General features: G+C 49.6%; 1 protein-coding gene across 3 annotated transcripts in view; it reads left to right on the top strand.

Annotated features, from left to right (window-relative positions):
• The window catches only part of LOC110535119 (amyloid-beta A4 precursor protein-binding family A member 1), a 132,005-nt gene that overhangs the window by 72,340 nt on the left and 35,592 nt on the right, over window positions 1-24,073 (top strand). For 2 of the 3 annotated variants that reach the window (XM_036936393.1, XM_036936391.1), the window contains exons 3-5: window positions 7,989-9,899; window positions 17,289-17,399; window positions 20,737-20,776. In XM_036936393.1, the coding sequence (XP_036792288.1) occupies window positions 8,082-9,899; window positions 17,289-17,399; window positions 20,737-20,776 (1,969 nt within the window). In that variant the 5' untranslated portion in view covers window positions 7,989-8,081. The remainder of the gene's footprint in view (window positions 1-7,988; window positions 9,900-17,288; window positions 17,400-20,736; window positions 20,777-24,073) is intronic. The other variant, XM_036936392.1, reaches the window with a different exon arrangement.

The following is a 24,073-nucleotide window of genomic DNA, read 5'->3' as shown; positions in this document are numbered from 1 at the left end:
AGACCTTAATCTTGAAGACATTGATGTCTGTAAACAGATGACAGTATTGAGGCTTCAGAGATGAAATTGTGTCATTTCCAGTGTTCTGTTAAAAAGGATGGTTTATTCAATGATGCCAATGAAATGGTGTTGTCTAAAACACATGTCAGGTAACGAACTGTACATGTGAGTTGAATGTTGCAGTATCACTACAGTACCTTTGGTACATATATGTATTTACTGATGTTAAAAAACACTCTATATTCAGACTTTCAAATAAAGCAATTCAATTCTTTGAAGTTGTTCAGGCCCACCTCCAGCACTGTAGAGGCTAGAACTGAATTGTGTTATTATTGTGTAGTAAGAGAGAGAGAGAGAGAGAGAATGATTGAAAGAAATAGAGAGAGAGAAGTAGAGAGGGTAGGAAAAAGAGAAAGAAGGGGGGAGAGAGAGAAGGAGAGAGAGAGAAGGAGAGAGAGAAGGAGAGAGAGAGAAGGAGAGTGAGAGGAGAGAGAAGGAGAGAGAAGGAGAGAGAGAGGAGAGAGAGAAGGAGAGAGAGAGGAGAGTGAGAGAAGGAGAGAGAGAGAAGGAGAGAGAGGAGAGAGAGAGAAGGAGAGAGAGAGAAGGAGAGAGAGAGAAGGAGAGAGAGAGAAGGAGAGAGAGAAGGAGAGAGAGAGAGAAGGAGAGAGATAAGGAAATAGAGAGAGAAGGAGAGAGAGAGAAGGAAATAGAAAGAGAAGTAGAGAAAGAAGGGGAGCGAGAGAGACACCAGACAGCATTCAGAATTCTGCAAAAATGTCATGTGTGTACAACTCAAAACCCCAAACAATGGCAGCAGTGCAGAATTAGGACTGTACCTGCCTACACAGTGACTGACCCAACATTAAGGAAAGCTTGGACTATGTACAGACTCAGTGAGCCTAGTCTTGCTGTTGGGAGAGAGACAGAGGTGTAGACTGGCAGACAGGTTGGAGGTTACAATAGGTTATTCTGGCTACAGATATCCTCTCTCAGTCATTCCTGCTGGGCCGGACGTCACTTCAGAACCTCAGGGGTAAGAGGTCATAATGGAATGTAGTGTTTTCAGGCTCTGGTCTGATAAGATCTGTAAATTGATGATCTGTCACTTTTTTGAGGATGTGGGGAGGGGGTAGTCAAGGGTGAGGAGGGAGAATATGGTAGCATAGGGGTGAGGATGGAGAATGAGGGAGTGGAGGGGTGAGGATGGAGAATGAGGGAGTGTAGGGGTGAGGATGGAGAATGAGGGAGTGGAGGGGTGAGGATGGAGAATGAGGGAGTGTAGGGGTGAAGAGGGGTAAGGGGTATGGAGAATGAGGGAGTGGAGGGGTGAGGATGGAGAATGAGGGAGTGTAGGGGTGAAGAGGGGTAAGAGGTATGGAGAATGAGGGAGTGTAGGGGTGAAGAGGGGTAAGAGGTATGGAGAATGAGGGAGTGTAGGGGTGAAGAGGGGTAAGAGGTATGGAGAATGAGGGAGTGTAGGGGTGAAGAGGGGTAAGAGGTATGGAGAATGAGGGAGTGTAGGGGTGAAGAGGGGTAAGAGGTATGGAGAATGAGGGAGTGTAGGGGTGAAGAGGGGTAAGAGGTATGGAGAAAAAAAGGTGTTATTAAGTATTAAAAGGAAGGGTTCCATCCAGTACAGTATAGAGGTGAAACTTCAGACCAGTAATGATGATGAAATATTCATTCAGCCTCCTCAGCCTCCTCCTTCACAGCAGCATATCAGAGCCCTCTAACATACATACCCTAACCCTGCTGAGGTACCCTGCTGAGGTACCCTGCTGTGGTGCCCTGCTGTGGTGCCCTGCTGAGGTACCCTGCTGTGGTGCCCTGCTGTGGTGCCCTGCTGAGGTGCCCTGCTGAGGTGCCCTGCTGTGGTGCCCTGCTGAGGTACCCTGCTGTGGTGCCCTGCTGAGGTACTCTGCTGTGGTGCCCTGCTGAGGTACCCTGCTGAGGTGCCCTGCTGTGGTGCCCTGCTGTGGTACCCTGCTGAGGTACCCTCCTGAGGTACCCTCCTATGGTGCCCTGCTGTGGTGCCCTGCTGAGGTACCCTGATGTGGTACCCTGCTGTGGTGCCCTGCTGTGGTGCCCTGCTGAGGTACCCTGATGTGGTACCCTGCTGTGGTGCCCTGCTGTGGTGCCCTCCTGAGGTACCCTCCTGTGGTGCCCTGCTGTGGTACCCTGCTGTGGTACCCTGCTGTGGTGCCCTCCTGTGGTGCCCTGCTGTGGTACCCTGCTGTGGTGTCCTGCTGAGGTACCCTGCTGAGGTACCCTCCTGTGGTGCCCTGCTGTGGTGCCCTGCTGTGGTACCCTGCTGAGGTACCCTGCTGTGGTGCCCTGCTGTGGTGCCCTGCTGTGGTGCCCTGCTGTGGTACCCTGCTGTGGTACCCTGCTGTGGTGCCCTGCTGTGGTGCCCTGCTGTGGTGCCCTGCTGTGGTACCCTGCTGTGGTGTCCTGCTGAGGTACCCTGCTGAGGTACCCTGCTGAGGTACCCTCCTATGGTGCCCTGCTGTGGTGCCCTGCTGAGGTACCCTCCTGTGGTGCCCTGCTGAGGTACCCTCCTATGGTGCCCTGCTGTGGTACCCTCCTGTGGTGCCCTCCTGTGGTGCCCTGCTGTGGTGCCCTGCTGAGGTACCCTGCTGAGGTGCCCTGCTGTGGTACCCTCCTGAGGTACCCTCCTATGGTGCCCTGCTGTGGTGCCCTGCTGAGGTACCCTGATGTGGTACCCTGCTGTGGTGCCCTGCTGTGGTGCCCTCCTGAGGTACTCTGCTGTGGTACCCTGCTGAGGTGCCCTGCTGAGGTACCCTGCTGAGGTGCCCTGCTGAGGTACCCTCCTGAGGTACCCTCCTATGGTGCCCTGCTGTGGTACCCTGCTGTGGTGCCCTGCTGAGGTACCCTGCTGTGGTGCCCTGCTGAGGTACCCTGCTGTGGTGCCCTGCTGAGGTACCCTGCTGTGGTGCCCTCCTGAGGTACTCTGCTGTGGTACCCTGCTTTGGTGCCCTAGTGAGGTACCCAGCTAAGGTACCCTGCTGTGGTGCCCTGCTGTGGTGCCCTCCCTCTATATCTGGTATGTATATTTGAGGGCACGAAAGCAGCACACTTTATGCATTCATCTATCTTAGCTATTAGTGATTGGGTTGCAGAATGTGTATAGGTTCTCCTTTGTTTGCTGTTCATGCTGTATATGGTTGAAAGACTGCGTCAGGAACTGATGTGTGTGTGTGTTTATTCTTGTCTGTTTATTCATCTGAAAGCCCCCTCCTAGATTTAGTGCAGTAGCAGGCAGATCCTTCATGTTCTGTAGTATGTCAATTGATAGCAGTCAATTTTCCCACTTTAGCAGGCTATCTCTCTCTCTCTCTCCCTCTCTCTCTCCCTCTCTCCATCTCTCTCTCTCCATCTCTCTCTTTCTCCCTCTGTCTCTCTCTCTCGCTATCTCTCTCCCTCTCTCTCCCTCTCTCTCTCTCTCTTTCTCTCTCTCTTTCTCTCTTTCCTCTCTCTCTCTCGACCTCTCCCTCCCCCGACTCTCTTGCCCTCTAACGCTGCACTCTCTCTCCCTCTCTCTCTCTCTTTCTCTCTCTCCCCATCCTATCCTCTCTCCTACCTCCCATCCTTTTTCTCCCTCTCTGCCTCTCTCTCTCTCTGTCTCTCCCCCTCCTACCCTCTCTCTCGCTCTCTCTCTCTTTCTCTCTCTCCCTGTCCTATCCTCTCCTACCTCCTATCCTTTTTCTCCCTCTCTGCCTCTCTCTCTCCCCTTCCTACCCTCTCTCTCTCTCTCTCTCTCTCTCTCTCGCTCTCTCTCTCTCTCTCTCTCCCCCTCCTACCCTCTCTCTCTCTCGCGCTCTCTATCTCTCTTTCTCTCTCTCTCTCTCTTCCCTTCCTACCCTCTCTCTCGCTCTCGCTCTCTCTCTCTCTCTTTCTCTCTTCCCCTCCTACCCTTTCTCTCTCTCTCCCTCTCTCTCTCTCTCTCTCTCTCTCTCTCTCGTTCTCTCTCCATCTCTCTCTCCCCCACCTACCATCTCTCTGGACTGCCTCAGTGTTGTTGTTTCATTCTACTGCAGCCTCTCCTTCATTTGGATATAGAGCTGTTCTGTCTCTCTCTTTTTCCTGGTCTGTCGCCATCGATTGTTTTCTCCTTCCTCTTGTTGTTGCGGGTAAGGGCTGGCAGGTCCCTAGGGAGGGAGAGTGTGTGTGACATGTGTATGTCTATGTTTTTGTGTCTGTCTGTGTATGTACGTGTGTGTGTGAGCATGCATACACATTGGCGTGTTTGTATGTTTGAGTGTCAGCCTACATGCCTGTGTGTGTGTGTGTTCTGTTTGCATGTCACCTGCGTGTGTGTGTGTGTGCAGGTAGACATTTTTGCTGCAGTCTGAACACTTCGCCTAGCCACTGTCAAGGGAGACCATCGCCATGGTTACCAGAGATGCATGCTCTGACTGTGTGTCTGTAAAAGATCTTAAAGACTCCAGAAAGTTGGACCAATTCTAAAATGGACTTGGGGCTTTCCCACCCTGACCTGACCTGCATAAATTAATTTGTTTAAAATAAAAACCCTTTCTGAACGGACCCGAGGACAACTGGACCCGTCCCATATTGACCTGGTCGGATCCAGGCCTCAGATCTCTCTGGTATGAGGGTTAAATGGTCCCAGTCGGTGATATGAGGGTTAAATGGTCCCAGTCGGTGATATGAGGGTTAAATGGTCCCAGTCGGTAGTATGAGGGTTAAATGGTCCCAGTCGGTGATATGAGGGTTAAATGGTCCCAGTCGGTGATATGAGGGTTAAATGGTCCCAGTCGGTGATATGAGGGTTAAATGGTCCCAGTCGGTAGTATGAGGGTTAAATGGTCCCAGTCTGTGATATGAGGGTTAAATGGTCCCAGTCGGTGATATGAGGGTTAAATGGTCCCAGTCTGTGATATGAGGGTTAAATGGTCCCAGTCGGTGATATGAGGGTTAAATGGTCCCAGTGGTGATATGAGGGTTAAATGGTCCCAGTCGGTGATATGAGGGTTAAATGGTCCCAGTCGGTGATATGAGGGTTAAATGGTCCCAGTCGGTGATATGAGGGTTAAATGGTCCCAGTCGGTAGTACGAGGGTTAAATGGTCCCAGTCTGTGATATGAGGGTTAAATGGTCCCAGTCGGTGATATGAGGGTTAAATGGTCCCAGTCTGTGATATGAGGGTTAAATGGTCCCAGTCGGTGATATGAGAGTTAAATGGTCCCAGTGGTGATATGAGGGTTAAATGGTCCCAGTTGGTGATATGAGGGTTAAATGGTCCCAGTCGGTGATATGAGGGTTAAATGGTCCCAGTCGGTAGTATGAGGGTTAAATGGTCCCAGTCGGTAGTATGAGGGTTAAATGGTCCCAGTGGTGATATGAGGGTTAAATGGTCCCAGTCAGTGATATGAGGGTTAAATGGTCCCAGTCGGTGATATGAGGGTTAAATGGTCCCAGTGGTGATATGAGGGTTAAATGGTCCCAGTCGGTAGTATGAGGGTTAAATGGTCCCAGTCGGTAATATGAGGGTTAAATGGTCCCAGTCTGTGATATGAGGGTTAAATGGTCCCAGTCGGTGATATGAGGGTTAAATGGTCCCAGTCGGTAGTATGAGGGTTAAATGGTCCCAGTCGGTAGTATGAGGGTTAAATGGTCCCAGTCGGTGATATGAGGGTTAAATGGTCCCAGTCGGTAGTATGAGGGTTAAATGGTCCCAGTCGGTGGTATGAGGGTTAAATGGTCCCAGTCGGTAGTATGAGGGTTAAATGGTCCCAGTGGTGATATGAGGATTAAATGGTCCCAGTCGGTAGTATGAGGGTTAAATGGTCCCAGTCGGTAGTATGAGGGTTAAATGGTCCCAGTCGGTGGTATGAGGGTTAAATGGTCCCAGTCTGTGGTATGAGGGTTAAATGGTCCCAGTCTGTGATATGAGGGTTAAATGGTCCCAGTCGGTGATATGAGGGTTAAATGGTCCCAGTCTGTAGTATGAGGGTTAAATGGTCCCAGTCGGTAGTATGAGGGTTAAATGGTCCCAGTCGGTGATATGAGGGTTAAATGGTCCCAGTCGGTAGTATGAGGGTTAAATGGTCCCAGTCGGTGGTATGAGGGTTAAATGGTCCCAGTCGGTAGTATGAGGGTTAAATGGTCCCAGTCGGTAGTATGAGGGTTAAATGGTCCCAGTCGGTGGTATGAGGGTTAAATGGTCCCAGTCGGTGATATGAGGGTTAAATGGTCCCAGTCGGTAGTATGAGGGTTAAATGGTCCCTCCTTTTTTAATGCTGTGATATGTACAGGAAATAGTTGTAAGTCATAGGGGAAGATGTGGAGTCTAGAAACATTTTATTTAATCTCAGAGTGCTTCAGTATCGTAGCAGGGTGGTCCTCTTTCGATGTCGTAGTTGAAATTCAAACAGGTTTAAATAAAGCTTTGACCAGTCTAGGTAATGATATGATCAGAGCAGGTCCTACGTTCTTTTCCAGGTAGAACTGAATGTCTGGTGTTGGTGGTAGGAAGGATGTCGTGTATGTGACCAATATGATGGGATTTAGTATCCACAGTTTGAGGTATATATATTTCTTTATGACTGATCCTAGTCACGCTGATCTTCCTTCTGGGACTGTGTGTGTGTGTGTGTGTGTGTGTGTGTGTGTGTGTGTGTGTGCGTGTGTAATTCTGTCTCTTTCTGCCCACCGTGGCTTTTCACAGCACTAAGTGGGTCAATGTCACACACACGCACGCACAAACGCACACACACGCACACACACTTGTATTGTAACCAGCTGTGGAACCATAAAAGGAGAGGATAGACCTCCAGGGGGTATTTGTGACAGTGTGTGTGTGTGTGTTTGTGCGTGCGTGTGGGTGTGTGTGTTTGTGTGTGTGTCTCTGTGGGTGTGCGTTTGTGCGTGCGTGCGTGTGGGTGTGTGTGTTTGTGTGTGTGTCTCTGTGTGTGCGTGTGTGTGGGTGTGTGTGTGGGTGTGTGTGTTTGTGTGTGTGTCTCTGTGTGTGCGTGTGTGTGGGTGTGCATGTGTGCGTTTGTGCGTGCGTGCGTGTGGGTGTGTGTGTGTGTTTGTGTGTGTGTCTCTGTGTGTGTGTGTGTGTGGGTCAGGGGAGAGCTCTGGACTCAGAGGGGGAAGCATCCTCCACAGAGGGCAAGTGAGTAGTAGGTCTATGAGCAAGTTGTTACTGTGGTCCAGCTGTCTCATGATTTATGGCATTAAAAACTCAATGCTCCGATTGATGAAGGTTTCAGTAATGAGACACTGTGGCTGATCAAGTTCAATCAGGAAGGCTGATCAAGTTCAATCAGGAAGGCTGGTCAAGTTCAATCAGGAAGGCTGATCAAGTTCAATCAGGAAGGCTGGTTTATGCATGTTTAACTTTATCCAGTAAGAATAATAGAATTCACTTTGTATCCTAGTATTCATAGTGGAGATGAATACAAACGTATCATCGTCATCATCATCATCAATTTCTTCTCCTCTTTCCTATTAGCCATGTGTGGCATGTCTTTCACCTATTTACCTTATAGCCTTTAATCACAGAACAATAATGCACATTCCACACATGGCAGCAGGTGGTGTAGTGGTTAGAGCGTTGGACTAGCAACCGAAAGGTTGAATCCCCCAGGTGTTGTTCTTCCCCTGAGTAAGGTGGTTAAAACGTGGATGTTGATTAAGGTAGTCCTCTCTGATTCAGAGGGTTAATTGTGGGAGACACGTTTCAATTGAAGGCATTCAGGTGTTTAACTGACTAGGTATCCACCTTTCCCATTCCTCAAGCGTGCTGTTTAACCTATGGGCTCGCTGGCAATTATCACCTTCCCCTCTCTCAACCAATGGGAGTAAATGTTGGGATGTATTTCTATGTCAACTTACCCTTGTTCTCTCACTTACTGTTTTTCCAGCAAAGGTTTTTGACCGTGCTGGATGAAAATAGTGTTCTAACTATCTCCTCTGTCTTTCTCTCTCTCTCTTTGCCTCAGAAGATCTGAGCTGCTTGTCTCCCACACGACGGCAGGCCATGCATTTTGCCTAAACCCATCCTCCCTCTTCCTCTAAACCAATCCGAGGCAGCCATGAACCCCCAGGAGGTGGAGTTAGGCCAGGAACTGAGCGAGGACGTGGAAGCCGACTTGCCCGCTCCTCAACGCCGTCGCCATGACAACAACACTGCCACAAACAGCAGGCGACCCCGGCAGCCTAGCAACCATAGTAGTGAAAACAACAACCACGCTGCTCCGCGCTACAGGAGGTATAATGAGGCCCCTGGTGCAGGTGTCAGCAGAATCAGAGGAGCCCCACAGCGGAGGTCAACAGAGGAGCCAGAGGCAGAGCTGCACCAGGGGGCCCAGTCTCCTCCCCAGCAGCCCCAGCCTCAGCCCCAGCAGGCCCAGGGTCAGTCTCTGCCCATCCCGCGACCTGCAGTGACACGTTACCGTAGACAGGAGGACAGTGAGGCCAGGCTCAGAGCACAGCAGCAGAGACACACACAGAGACAGCAGAGAGAGGCTGAGAGGGCCCAGCAACAACAACCACCTCCACCAGGCCCACAGCCTGTTCACTCTCTACCCCCACAACCAGATGAGCCGGAGGAACAACCACCTCCACCAGGCCCACAGCCTGTTCACTCTCTACTCCCACAACCAGATGAGCCGGAGGAGGATGAGGGGGAGAGAGAGAGGGAGAGAGAGGGTGATGATTATGCATTAGCTCGTTCTGCTAGCACAGAAAGCGGTTTCCACACACACACAGACCGGGCAGAGGGCGACGCCGTCATGGCACTAGATCCTGAGGCAGAGGACGACTGCGGTACCTACGAGGTGACGCTTCGCCCAGAGGCAGAGGGATACACAGAGAGTGCTGAGTCAGAGCAACAACACCCCCACCCCAACCTGAACCTCAACTACCCCCCTCTGCCCCCTCCCTTACCCCGGGAACCCCTACCAGATGTTGGGAGACCCCCCAGTCAGGAGGAGGCAGAGGAGACCCTGAACCCTGGAGGAGGTTACTCCAACTACGTGTACACCCAGCCTCTCTACCGCCGTGGGGGAGGGGCCAGCAGAAAAGGGGGGCGGGACAGCAGCGTGGAGGAAGGGGTGGAGCCAGAAGACGAGGCGTATTCTGAAGCCTACGACTACTCCCTGACAGAACACGTCTACGAGGAGATCGGCGACGCTCTCTCTTCTGCCGCAAAGGTTGCAGAGCCTATGGACGCCAATGAGAACCTCCAGCAGAGGAAGGCGGGGTTCCATCTGTTTGAGGGGCGGGAAGGAGGCGGGGACTACCGACAGCAGGAGGCGGTGGGGTCACGGCTCCACCACTACGATGAACGCTCGGACGGGGAGTCGGACAGCCCGGAGAAGGAGGCGGAGTTTGCTCCGTACCCACGGGCAGACAGTTGCGACCAGGACGGGGAAGAGGACATCGACATGATCGTAGCCGAGGTCAGAGAGAGTCTCAGCTCTCAGAGTCTGGAAAGAGCTGCTGCCGGGCTACGGGAGGGAGGAGAGGAAGAGGACATGATGGAAGGAGGAGAGGAAGAGGAGGGAGAGTGGCCCGAATCCGAACACGCTCACAATTCTCAATCCGATGCGCCCACAGACTCCACATACCGCAAGGGAGAGATAGAAGGAGAGGGAGATGAGAGTGAAGAAGAGAGCATCCCACCCCCAGCAGAATCTGACGACTGGTCTGGGGTTCGTAACAGTCGTGAAAAGAGAGACGCCATCTCCCTGGCCATAAAGGACATCAAGGAGGCCATAGAAGAGGTGAAGACCAGGACGGTGAGGTCACCCTATACCCCTGATGAACCTAAAGAGCCCATCTGGGTGATGAGACAGGACCTGAGCCCCACCGCTGAGTGCTGTGACCTGCAGCCCTCACTAGGTGGCGACGTGAGTAGTGCTTTATACAGACTACTAATACTGTGTTTGTGTATGTGTGTTTGTGTATGTGTGTGTGTGCTTTCAGTCACCTGTGTGTTTGTGTGTGTGTGATTAGTGCAGATGAAGGAGAAGAGGTGAGGAAAAGAGGAAGCCACTGTAGACTATTGAGATAAAGCCATGACACTGTACCCCTCTTTTTGTTTATCCCCCTTTCACATCATAACTCTACTACTTAATCTCTCTGTTTCTCTCTCTTCTCCTCTGAGTTGTCTGTCATACTTGTTCCCTTCCCTTTCTGAGTGGTGGCTGTCTACCCTGAGGACAAATGATCTCCACTCCTCCTCCTTTCCTCCCTTCTCCTGTCCTCTATCCCCTCCTCTCCTAGTATCTTCTCCTCCTCTCCTCTCCTCTCCTCTCCTCTCCTCTCCTCTCCTCTCCTCTCCTCTCCTCTCCTCTCCTCTCCTCTCCTCTCCTACTATCTTCTCTCCTTCCTCTCTCCTCTTCTCTCCTGTCCTGTCTCCTCTTCTCTTCTCTTCTCTTCTCTCCTCTTCTCTCCTTCCTCTCTCCTCTTCTCTCCTGTCCTGTCTCCTCCTTTCCTCCTCTCTCCTCTACTTTATTTTCCTCTCCTCTCCACAGTCAGAGTTAGCCCTGCAAATGGAGCTGTCCTGGCCGCCAGACATACAGTGCATTCAGAAAGTATTATTATAATTTGTTACGTTACAGCCCTATTCTAAAATGGATTAAATCGTTTTTTTCCCCCTCATCAATCTACCCAGAATAACCCATAATGACAAAACAAAAACAGGTTTTTAGAGAACTTTGTTGAAGCACCTTTGGTAGCGATAATGTTCTCAAGTCTTCTTGGGTATGACACTACAAGCTTGGCACACCTGTATTTGGGGAGTTTCTCCCATTCTTCTCTGAAGATCCTCTCAATCTCTGTCAGGTTGAATGGGGAGCGTCGCTGCACAGCTATTTTCAGGTCTTTCCAGAGATGTACGATCGGGTTCAAGTCCAGGCTCTGGCTGGGCCACTCAAGGACATTCAGAAACTTTTCACGAAGCCACACCTGCGTTGTCTTGGCTGTGTGCTTAGGGTCGTTGTCCTGTTGGAAGGTGAATCTTCGCCCCCAGTCTGAGGTCCTGAGCGCTCTGGAGCAGGTTTTCATCAAGGATCTCTCTGTACTTTGCTCTGTTCATCTTTCCCTCGATCCTGACTAGTCTCCCAGTTCCTGCCGTTGTAAAACATCTACAATGCTGCAAACATTTTCTGTTTCCCTTTGTTACCCTCGACACAATCCTGTCTCAGAGCTCTGCGGACAATTCCTTTGACCTCAAGGCTTGGAAAAATATGAATTTAATCAATGTTAGAACAAGACTGTAACTTAACAAAATGTGGAAAAAGTCAAGGGGTCTGAATACTTTCCTAAATGCGTTGTAGACATCCTGACACTGATAACAGAGGGGGGGGAGACTGGGCGACAAAAGAGGTATGTGAGAGAATGAGGAAGAGAGGATTGCTGGATCTAAGAATATAATGGACCTCCTTCCCACTAACTCTCCTGCTCCCCCTCTCTCACCATCCATGCCCCTCCCTAATTTTCACCCAGACACACACACTCTCTCTATTAATTAGTATAGCGAGCGCGTGTGTCAGTGAGAACTAGGGAAGAGGCATAGCGAGAGGGAAAGGGCATGCTGCTCTGTGTGAGCCATGAAGGGGGGGGGTCGGAGGGTGCAGGGGGGGTTGGTGATGGGGAGAGGGGCAGTTGGGGTTGGTACAGGGGGGTTGGTGATGGGGAGAGGGGAGGGGTACAGGGGGATTGGTGATGGGCAGAGGGGGGTGCAGGGGGGGTTGGTGGTGGGGATCGGGTGGGTGCAGGGGGGTTGGTGAGCGGGAGAGGGGGGAGTCACGGGATAAGAGACTATTTCAGCAGGTATCCAATAACATGAAGAGAATGGCTGTTTTCCTCCATATCAGGCCTCTGTCTGTACACCCTCATCCCCCCCATACCCCCGTCCCCCTGTCCCCCCCGTCCCCCTGTCCCCCCGTACCCCCGTCCCCCGTACCCCTGTCCCCCCCGTACCCCCCCGTCCCCCCGTACCCCTGTCCCCCCCGTACCCCCCCGTCCCCCTGTACCCCTGTACCCCTGTCCCCCCGTACCCCTGTCCCCTCATCCCCCCTGTCCCCCCCGTACCCCTGTCCCCTCGTCCCCCCCATCCCCCCGTATCCCTGTACCCCTGTCCCCCCGTACCCCTGTCCCCTCATCCCCCCCGTACCCCTGTCCCCTCGTCCCCCATCCCCCTGTACCCCCGTACCCCTGTCCCCCCGTACCCCTGTCCCCTCGTCCCCCCCATCCCCCTGTCCCCCCGTACCCCTATCCCCTCATCCCCTCCATCCCCCTGTACCCCCGTACCCCTGTCCCCCCGTCCCCCATTCCATGGTGAATTCTTCTAGCTTATAATACATGTGTAGAGCGGAGCTTGGTACAAAGGCATCACATCCTGTGGAGACAGTACCAGTAGCCCAGCACAGTAGCAGGACAACACAGAGAGAAGGATAGCTACCATTTATTTTGACCATTTCAATTGAAAAAAATCACAGTATGGTACTTTATTGTTACCCAGAAATGATTTATATTGAGATAAAAAAAGGGCTGCATTGGACCTTTAACATGGAAGCCATTCCCAATTGTGCTGTGTGACATAACACAATAGTGAATATTGTTGTAAAATATTTATGCGTTGACCTGGTTGGGTTTTCTGTGCTGGATAACAGGGTTTTGATGAACCAAATGTTGCCAGTTCTGCTGCTGGTTAAATAGATCAGTTAGAGCGCTGTTTATCCTACCGCGGGTTGCCAGTTCTGCTGCTGGTTAAATAGATCAGTTAGAGGGCTGTTTATCCTATCGCGGGTCCCCAGTTCTGCTGCTAATTAAATAGATCAGTTAGAGGGTTGTTTATCCTACGGTGGGTTGGCAGTTCTGCTGCTGGTTAAATAGATCAGTTAGAGGGTTGTTTATCCTACAGTGGGTTGCCAGTTCTGCTGCTGGTTAAATGGATCAGAGGGCTGTTTATCCCACAGTGGGTTGCCAGTTCCTCTTGTGGCTTGGTAGATACAGAAGAGGGTCTCAGAAGAGGGTTTTATCCTAGACTGTGTTGCCAGTTCTGCTGCCGGCTGGGTAGATATCAGTCTGAGGGGTTGTATCCTACAGTTGTTTGCCAGAGTGGGTTGTACCCCTGGAGCATATTACTGTGGGCTATATCTCCTGCATTACTGTGGGCTATATCTCCTGCATTACTGTGGGCTATATCTCCTGCATTACTGTGGGCTATATCTCCTGCATTACTGTGGGATATATCTCCTGCATAACTGTGAGCTATATATCCTGCATTACTGTGGGCTATATCTCCTGCATTACTGTGGGCTATATCTCCTGCATTACTGTGGGCTATATCTCCTGCATTACTGTGGGCTATATCTCCTGCATTACTGTGGGCTATATCTCCTGCATTTCTGTGGGCTATATCTTCTGCATTACTGTGGGCTATATCTCCTGCATTACTGTGGGCTATATCTCCTGCATTACTGTGGGCTATATCTCCTGCATAACTGTAGGCTATATCTCCTGCATTACTGTGGGCTATATCTCCTGCATTACTGTGGGCTATATCGCCTGCATTACTGTGGGCTATATCTCCTGCATTACTGTGGGCTATATCTCCTGCATTTCTGTGGGCTATATCTTCTGCATTACTGTGGGCTATATCTCCTGCATTACTGTGGGCTATATCTCCTGCATTACTGTGGGCTATATCTCCTGCATTACTGTGGGCTATATCTCCTGCATTACTGTAGGCTATATCTCCTGCGTTACTGTGGGCTATATCTCCTGCATTACTATGGGCTATATCTCCTGCATTACTGTGGGCTATATCTCCTGCATTACTGTGGGCTATATCTCCTGCATTACTATGGGCTATATCTCCTGCATTACTGTGGGCTATATCTCCTGCATTACTGTGGGCTATATCTCCTGCATTACTGTGGGCTATATCTCCTGCATTACTGTGGCTATATCTCCTGCATTACTGTGGGCTATATCTCCTGCATTACTGTGGGCTATATCTCCTGCATTACTGTGGGCTATATCTCCTGCATTACTGTGGGCTATATCTCCTGCATTACTATGGGCTATATCTCCTGCATTACTGTGGGCTATATCTCCTGCATTAGCATGTCTATAGCAGTAAGTAGCATTATAAATTGATTACATGTTATCAGATTAGTTTCAGATCATGTCCCTGTACGCAGTGTGTTCAGCCACTGTGACATGGCTGTTCATTGTACTAGAACTATAGGCAATGGCGCATGGACAGGTTTAGATTCTTTTTGCAAATTTATAAAAAAAAAAAAAAAACTTGTTTACATAAGTATTCAGACCCTCTGCTATGAGACTTGAAATTGAGCTCAGGTGCATCCTGTTTCCATTGATCATCCTTGATGTTTCTACAACTTGATTGGAGTCCACCTGTGGTAAATTCAATTGATTGGACATGATATGGAAAGTTGCACACCTGTCTATATAAGGTCCCGCAGTTGACAGTGCATGTCAGAGCAATATCCAAGCCATGAGGTTGAAGGAATTGTCCATAGAGCTCCGAGACAGGATTGTGTCGAGGCACAGATCTGGGGAAGAGAACCAAATAATTTCTGCAGCATTGAAGGTCCCCAAGAACACGGCCTGAGCTGAGCACCAAGAACCCGATGGTCACTCTGACAGAGCTCTAGAGTTCCTCTGTGGAGATGGGAGAACCTTCCAGAAGGATAACCATATCTGCAGCACACCACCAATCAGGCCTTTATGGTAGAGTGGCCAGACGGAAGCCACTCCTCAGTAAAAGGCACGTGACAGCCCGCTTGGAGTTTGCCAAAAGGCACTTAAAGATTCTCAGACCATGTGAAACAAGATTCTCAGGTCTGTTGAAACCAAGATTGAACTCTCTGGCCTGAATGCCAAGGGTCACGTCTGGAGGAAACCTGGCACCATCTCTATAGTGAAGTATGGTGGTGGCAACATCATGCTGTGGGGATGTTTTTTAGTGGCAGGGACTAGGAGACTAGTCAGGATCGAGGGAAAGATGAACTGAGCAAAATACAGAGAGATCCTTGATGTAAACCTGCTCCAAATTGGGTCAACGGTTCACCTTCCAACAGGTCAACAACCCTAAACACACTGCCAAGACAATTCAGCAGTGGCTTCCGAACAAGTCTCTGTGTGTCCTTGAGTGGCCCAGCCAGAGCCCGGACTTGAACTCTGGAGAGACCAGAGCTATGTAGCAATGCTATGCAGCTATAGCTGTGCAGCAATGCTCCCCATCCAACCTGAAAGAGCTTGAGAGGATTATCAGAGAAGAATGGGAGAAACTCCCCAAATACAGGTGTGCCAAGCTTGTAGCGTCGTACCCAAGAAGACTCGAGGCTGTTATTGCTGCCAAAGGTGCTTCAACAAAGTACTGAGTAAAAGGTCTGAATACTTATGTAAATGTGATATTTAATTATATATATTTTTTTAAATAAATTAGCAAACATTTCTAAAAACAGGTTTTTGCTTTGCCATTATGGGGTATTGTGTGTAAATTGATGAGGGGAAAAAACAATTTAATATATTTTAGAATACGGCTTTAACTTAATAAAATGTGGAAAAAGTCCAGGGTTCTGAATACATTCCGAAGGCACTGTGAGCCTTCTTTCTCAGTAGGAGCGCAGGATGTTGTGTTGTGTCTGCAGTGTGTTGTGTCTGCAGGATGTTGTGTCTGCAGGATGTTGTGTTGTGTCTGCAGTGTGTTGTGTCTGCAGGATGTTGTGTCTGCAGGATGTTGTGTTGTGTCTGCAGGATGTTGTGTCTGCAGGATGTTGTGTCTGCAGTGTGTTGTGTCTGCAGGATGTTGTGTCTGCAGGATGTTGTGTCTGCAGGATGTTGTGTCTACAGGATGTTGTGTTGTGTCTGCAGGATGTTGTGTCTGCAGGATGTTGTGTCTGCAGGATGTTGTGTCTGCAGGATGTTGTGTCTACAGGATGTTGTGTTGTGTCTGCAGGATGTTGTGTTGTGTTGTGTCTGCAGGATGTTGTGTTGTGTCTGCAGGATGTTATGTTGTGTCTACAGGATGTTGTGTCTGCAGGATGTTGTGTTGAGTCTGCAGGATCTTGTGTCTGCAGGATGTTGTGTTGTGTCTGCAGGATGTTGTGTCTGCAGGATGTTGTGTCTGCAGGATGTTGTGTTGTGTCTGCAGGATGTTGTGTCTGCAGGATGTTGTGTCTGCAGTGTGTTGTGTCTGCAGGATGTTGTGTCTGCAGGATGTTGTGTCTGCAGGATGTTGTGTCTGCAGGATGTTGTGTCTACAGAATGTTGTGTCTGCAGGATGTTGTGTTGTGTCTGCAGGATGTTGTGTTGTGTCTGCAGGATGTTGTGTCTACAGGATGTTGTGTCTGCAGGATGTTGTGTTGTGTCTGCAGGATCTTGTGTCTGCAGGATGTTGTGTTGTGTCTGCAGGATGTTGTGTCTGCAGGATGTTGTGTCTGCAGGATGTTGTGTTCTGTCTGCAGGATGTTGTGTCTGCAGGATGTTGTGTCTGCAGGATGTTGTGTCTGCAGGATATTGTGTCTGTAGGATGTTGTGTCTGCAGGATGTTGTGTCTGCAGTGTGTTGTGTCTGCAGGATGTTGTGTCTGCAGTGTGTTGTGTTGTGTCTGCAGGATGTTGTGTCTGCAGGATGTTGTGTTGTGTCTGCAGGATGTTGTGTTGTGTCTGCAGTGTGTTGTGTCTGCAGGATGTTGTGTCTGCAGGATGTTGTGTCTGCAGGATGTTGTGTCTGCAGGATGTTGTGTCTGCAGGATGTTGTGTTGTGTCTGCAGTGTGTTGTGTCTGCAGTGTGTTGTGTATGGAGGATGACATAACTTATTCTACTCCTTTCCCCTCCCTTTCTCCTCTCTCCTCTCCTTCTCCACCATCTCGCTCACCATCTCCACCATCTTCTCTCACCATCTCTCTCAGACAACCCCCCCCCTCTCTCTCACCTTCTCTCTCAGACAACCCCCCCCCCTCTCTCACCATCTCTCTCAGACAACCCCCCTCTCTCTCTCACCTTCTCTCTCAGACAACCCCCCCCTCTCTCTCTTTCTCTCAATTTAATTTAATTGAAAGGACTTTATTGACATTTGAAATGTATGTTTTCATTGCCAAAGCATGTGAAATAGACAGGAAGTAAACAAGGGAAATAAACAATACAAAATGAAGAGTGAACATTACACTCACACAACAAATACAAAATACAATACAGACATGTCAAATGTTATATTATATTATATCATATGTATGTATTATTGTCTCTCTATCCAGTCTCCAGGCTCAGACTCTCAGGCCTCTCCTCAGGGGGCGGAGTCTTCTGTCCGGACGCCCATGCTCGAGGGGAGTGACAGCTTCGAGTCTCCACCGCCCTCCACTAAAGAGGTAGGTTGGTTGTGTGTGCGTGTGTGCGTGCGTGCGTGCGTGCGTGCGTGTGTGTGTGTGTCCCTATCTGTGTCCAATGTGATGACTTTGACCAGACAGGCAGTGTGACGAATGAAAATGACACTTCTCCTGCATACTGACCACCAACATTTCAACCAGTCAACCATCGGTTCAATCTCTGAGAACTTCCCCAGTGTTATGACAGTGATAACGTTGCTTTCATAATGTTATGACTAGGGATGCGACAAAAGGTAAACATTCTCTTAACATTTAAACTGTCACATTTTCTCATTTAAACAAATCAAAAAATAATCAGAAAATGACGTGAATTCAAAATTCAGATGACCGCTAGGGAGCAATGCAGTTCAATGTACCACAGTCCTGGATACCTAGACGGAGCTCACCTTCCTGTTGTCCTGGATACCTAGACAGAGCTCACCTTCTTGCTGTCCTGGATACATAGACGGAGCCCACCTTCCTGCTGTCCTGGATACCTAGACGGAGCTCACCTTCCTGATGTCCTGGATACCTAGACGGAGCTCACCTTCCTGCTGTCCTGGATACCTAGACAGAGCTCACCTTCCTGCTGTCCTGGATACCTAGACGGAGCTCACCTTCCTGCTGTCCTGGATACCTAGACGGAGCTCACCTTCCTGCTGTCCTGGAAACTTAGACGGAGCTCACCTTCCTGCTGTCCTGGAAACTTAGACGGAGCTCACCTTCCTGCTGTCCTGAATACCTAGACGGAGCTCACCTTCCTGCTGTCCTGGATACCTAGACGGAGCTCACCTTCCTGCTGTCCTGGATACCTAGACGGAGCTCACCTTCCTGCTGTCCTGAATACCTAGACGGAGCTCACCTTCCTGTTGTCCTGGATACCTAGACGGAGCTCACCTTCCTGCTGTCCTGGATACCTAGACGGAGCTCACCTTCCTGCTGTCCTGGATACCTAGACGGAGCTCACCTTCCTGTTGTCCTGGATACCTAGACGGAGCTCACCTTCCTGTTGTCCTGGATACCTAGACGGAGCTCACCTTCCTGCAGTCCTGGATACCTAGACGGAGCTCACCTTCCTGATGTCCTGGATACCTAGACGGAGCTCACCTTCCTGTTGTCCTGGATACCTAGACAGAGCTCACCTTCCTGCTGTCCTGGATACCTAGACGGAGCTCACCTTCCTGCTGTCCTGGATACCTAGACGGAGCTCACCTTCCTGATGTCCTGGATACCTAGACGGAGCTCACCTTCCTGCTGTCCTGGATACCTAGACAGAGCTCACCTTCCTGCTGTCTTGGATACCTAGACGGAGCTCACCTTCCTGCTGTCCTGGATACCTAGACGGAGCTCACCTTCCTGCTGTCCTGGATACCTAGACGGAGCTCACCTTCCTGCTGTCCTGGATACCTAGACGGAGCTCACCTTCCTGCTGTCCTGGATACCTAGACGGAGCTCACCTTCCTGATGTCCTGGATACCTAGACGGAGCTCACCTTCCTGCTGTCCTGGATACCTAGACGGAGTTCACCTTCCTGCTGTCCTGGATACCTAGACGGAGCTCACCTTCCTGATGTCCTGGATACCTAGACGGAGCTCACCTTCCTGCTGTCCTGGATACCTAGACGGAGCTCACCTTCCTGCTGTCCTGGATACCTAGACGGAGCTCACCTTCCTGATGTCCTGGATACCTAGACGGAGCTCACCTTCCTGCTGTCCTGGAAACCTAGACGGAGCTCACCTTCCTGCTGTCCTGGATACCTAGACGGAGCTCACCTTCCTGATGTCCTGGATACCTAGACGGAGCTCACCTTCCTGCTGTCCTGGATACCTAGACGGAGCTCACCTTCCTGCTGTCCTGGATACCTAGACGGAGCTCACCTTTCTGCTGTCCTGGATACCTAGACGGAGCTCACCTTCCTGCTGTCCTGGATACCTAGACGGAGCTCACCTTCCTGCTGTCCTGGATACCTAGACGGAGCTCACCTTCCTGTTGTCCTGGATACCTAGACGGAGCTCACCTTCCTGCAGTCCTGGATACCTAGACGGAGCTCACCTTCCTGCTGTCCTGGATACCTAGACGGAGCTCACCTTCCTGTTGTTCTGGATACCTAGACGGAGCTCACCTTCCTGCTGTCCTGGATACCTAGACGGAGCTCACCTTCCTGTTGTCCTGGATACCTAGACAGAGCTCACCTTCCTGCTGTCCTGGATACCTAGACGGAGCTCACCTTCCTGCTGTCCTGGATACCTAGACGGAGCTCACCTTCCTGATGTCCTGGATACCTAGACGGAGCTCACCTTCCTGCTGTCCTGGATACCTAGACAGAGCTCACCTTCCTGCTGTCCTGGATACCTAGACGGAGCTCACCTTCCTGCTGTCCTGGATACCTAGACGGAGCTCACCTTCCTGCTGTCCTGGATACCTAGACGGAGCTCACCTTCCTGCTGTCCTGGATACCTAGACGGAGCTCACCTTCCTGCTGTCCTGGATACCTAGACGGAGCTCACCTTCCTGCTGTCCTGGATACCTAGACGGAGTTCACCTTCCTGCTGTCCTGGATACCTAGACGGAGCTCACCTTCCTGATGTCCTGGATACCTAGACGGAGCTCACCTTCCTGCTGTCCTGGATACCTAGACGGAGCTCACCTTCCTGCTGTCCTGGATACCTAGACGGAGCTCACCTTCCTGATGTCCTGGATACCTAGACGGAGCTCACCTTCCTGCTGCCATTGTAGCACCTGTACTGCCATTGTAGCTCTGTATTGCCACTGTAGCACCTGTACTGCCATTGTAGCACCTGTACTGCCATTGTAGTTATGTACTGCCACTGTAGCACCTCTACTGCCACTGTAGCACCTCTACTGCCACTGTAGCACCTCTACTGCCACTGTAGCACCTCTACTGCCACTGTAGCACAATTCCACCTTCTCATTTAACTTCTCAAAGTATTGCCATTACAGGACTTCGCTGCTGTCGCTTCCCTGTCTCACACTCTGCCATTTTCCCAACTGTTAACAATGATGACGTGCGGAGAGCTTTATATTATTATTATTACTATTATGATTATTATATCTGTGGCAAATAATTTGAAAGATGCATGTCTCCTACGTACAGCATTGTTGTCATAATTTTCACTTTATGATGATCGTGACCTGTCAGTGGTTGTTCTGTGATACTAAAATAAAAGGTTTTAGGTGGGGATTTTTTCTAAATGTTAACAATCCCAAATCTGTTTAAACGTTTAAATGTTACACCCCTAGTTATGACAGTGTTATGATGACCATGTCTGTGTGACCCGTTATCAGTAACATGTTCTCTGTCTCTCTTCTCTACCTACAGTCCAGGAGAAGCCTCGCCTCCTTCCCTACCTATGTAGAAGGTAAGACCTCCCTTTAGTTCTCTCCCTGCCTATGTAGACGGTAAGACCTCCCTTTAGTTCTCTCCCTACCTATGTAGACGGTAAGACCTCCCTTTAGTTCTCTCCCTACCTATGTAGAAGGTAAGACCTCCCTTTAGTTCTCTCCCTACCTATGTAGACGGTAAGACCTCCCTTTAGTTCTCTCCCTACCTATGTAGACGGTAAGACCTCCCTTTAGTTCTCTCCCTACCTATGTAGAAGGTAAGACCTCCCTTTAGTTCTCTCCCTACCTATGTAGACGGTAAGACCTCCCTTTAGTTCTCTCCCTGTCCTCCTCTGCTTTACTTTACTAGGCTTTGCTTTGCCAGTGCAGATTTGAATATATTACGGTAGTTACGGTAATGCTTGGGTGAATATGCTCTGTGGGGGTATGCTGATGTGTAGGCCAGATTCAGTGCCAGATCAGCGTTTTTAAATGTCATGGAGGGCTGAGAGAGAGAGAGAGAGAGAGAGAGAGAGAGAGAGAGAGAGAGAGAGAGAGAGAGAGAGAGAGAGAGAGAGAGAGAGAGAGAGAGAGAGAGAGAGAGAGAGAGAGAGAGAGAGAGAGAGAGAGAGAGAGAGAGAGAGAGAGAGAGAGAGAGAGAGAGAGAGAGAGAGAGAGACTATTTTGTTGCCTTACAACCTGGAATTAAAATTGATTTTGGGGGGGGGGGGGGGGGGGGGGGGGGGGTTGTATCATTTGATGAACACAATGAACACTTTGAAGAAGCAAAACATTTTTATTGTGAAACAAACAAGAAATAGGACAAAAAAAAACTGAACTTGAGTGTGCATAACTATTCACTCTCCCCAAAGTCAATACTTTGTAGAGCCACCTGCAGTAATTACAGCTGCAAGTCTCTTGGGGTATGTCTCTATAAGCTTGGCACATCTAGCCACTGGGATTTTTGCCCATTCTTCAAGGAAAAACAGCTCCAGCTCCATCAAGTTGGATGTGTTCCGCTGGTGTACAGCAATCTTTAAGTCATACCACAGGTTCACAATTGGAGGTCTGGGCTTCGACTAGGCCATTCCAATACATTTAAACATTGCCCCTTAACACACTCGTGTGTTGGTTTAGCAGTATTCTTAGGGTCATTGTCCTGCTGGAAAGTGAACCTCCGTCCCAGTCTCAAATCTCTGGAAGACTGAAACAGATTTCCCTCAAGAATTTCCCTATATTTAGCACCATCCATCATTCCTTCAATTCTGACCAGTTTCCCAGTCCCTGCTGATGAAAAACATCTCCCCAGCATGATGCTGCCACCACCATGCTTCACTGTGGTGTTCTCGGGGTGATGAGAGTTGTTGGGTTTGCGACATAGCGTTTTCCTTGATGGCCAAAAAGCTTAATTTTAGTCTCATCTGACCAGAGTACCTTCTTCCATATGTTTGGGGAGTCTCCCTCATGTCTTTTGGTGAACACCAAACGTGTTTGCTTATTTTCTTCTTTAAGCAATGGCTTTTATTCTGGCCACTCTTGCGTAAAGCCCAGCTCTGTGGAGTGTATGGTTTAAAGTGGTCCTATGGACAGATACTCCAATCTCCGCTGTGGAGCTTTGCAGCTTCTTCAGGGTCATCTTTGGTCTCTTTGTTGCCTCTCTGATTAAATGCCCTCCTTGCCTGGTCTGTGAGTTTTGGTGGGCGGCCCTCTCTTGGCAGGTTTGTTGTGATGCCATATTCTTTCCATTTATTAGTAATGTATTTAATGGTGCTCCATGGGATGTTCAAAGTTTCAGATATTTTTTATAACCCTGATCTGTACTTCTCCACAACTTTATTCCTGACCTGTTTGGAGAGCTCCTTGGTTTTCATGGTGCCGCTTGCTTAGTGGTGCCCCTTGCTTGGTGGTGCCCCTTGCTTAGTGGTGCCCCTTGCTTAGTGGTGCCCCTTGCTTAGTGGTGCCCCTTGCTTAGTGGTGCCCCTTGCTTGGTGGTGCCCCTTGCTTAGTGGTGCCCCTTGCTTAGTGGTGCCCCTTGCTTAGTGGTGCCCCTTGCTTAGTAGTTGCAGACTCTGGGGCCTTTCAGAACAGCTGTATATATACTGAGATCATGTGACAGATCATGTGACACTTAGATTGCACACAGGTGGACTTTATTTAACTAATTATGTGACTTCTGAAGGTAATTGGTTGCACCAGATTTTTTAAAATATTTATAAGTCATTTTTTTCATTTCACTTCACCAATTTGGACTATTTTGTGTCTGTCCATTACATGAGAAAATCAATTTAAATTACAGGTTGTAATGCAACAAAATAGGAAAAACGCCAAGGGGGGTGAAAACGTTTGCAAGGCACTCACACATCCCCCCCTCTATCTCTCTCGCTCGCTCACTCTCTCTCTCTCTCTCTCTCTCTCTCTCTCTCATTCTCACACATCCCTCCCCCTCTATCTCGCTCTCTCTCTCTCTCTCTCTCTCTCTCTCTCTCTCTCTCACTCCCTTTCTCTCGCTCACACTTCCCTCCCCCTCTCTCTCTCTCTCTCTCTCTCTCTTTCAATTCAATTTAAGGGCTCTATTGGCATGGGAAACCTGTGTTAACATTGCCAAATCAAGTGTAGATAATAAACAAAAGTGAATAAACAATACAAATTAACAGTAAACATTACACTCACAAAAGTTCCAAAATAATGTCATATCTTTCTCTCTCTCACTCTTTCTCTCTCTCTCCTCTTTAGCGCTCTCTTTCTCTCTCTCTTTCACTATCTCTCTCTGTCTCTCTCTCTCACTCTCTCTCTCTCTGTCTCTCTTTCTCTCTTTCTGTCTCTCTGTCTCTGTCTCACTCTCTCTCTCTCTGTCTCTCTCTCTCTCTCCTCTTTAGCTCTCTCTCTCTCTCTCCTCTTTATCTCTCTCTCTCTCTCTCACAGCTCTCTCAGCTTTCTCCCTCTCACCCTCTCTCCCTCTATCTCTCTCTCACTCTCTCTCCCTTTCTCCCTCCCTCTCTCTTTCTCTCTCTCTTTCTCTTTCTCTCTCTTTCTCTTTCTCTCTCTCTCTCTCTCTCTCTCTCTCCCCCTCCCTCCCTCTCTCCCTCTCTCTCTCTCTCAATCTCTCTCCCTCCCTCTCTCCCTCTCTCTCTCTCTCTCTCTCTCTCTCTCTCTCTCTCTCTCTCTCCCCCTCCCTCCCTCTCTCCCTCTCTCAATCTCCCTCCCTCTCTCCCTCTCTCAATCTCCCTCCCTCTCTCCCTCTCTCTCTCTCAATCTCCCTCCCTCTCTCCCTCTCTCTCTCTCTCTCTCAACATTTCAAAATTTTACAAATTTCAACTCAAAGTTTTGTATACAAT

The sequence above is a fragment of the Oncorhynchus mykiss genome, chromosome 11 (genome assembly GCF_013265735.2).
Source record: "Oncorhynchus mykiss isolate Arlee chromosome 11, USDA_OmykA_1.1, whole genome shotgun sequence".
Classification (NCBI taxonomy): domain Eukaryota; kingdom Metazoa; phylum Chordata; class Actinopteri; order Salmoniformes; family Salmonidae; genus Oncorhynchus; species Oncorhynchus mykiss.
Note: the sequence above shows the minus strand (reverse complement) of the source record. Positions and strands in the feature narration are given on the sequence as shown.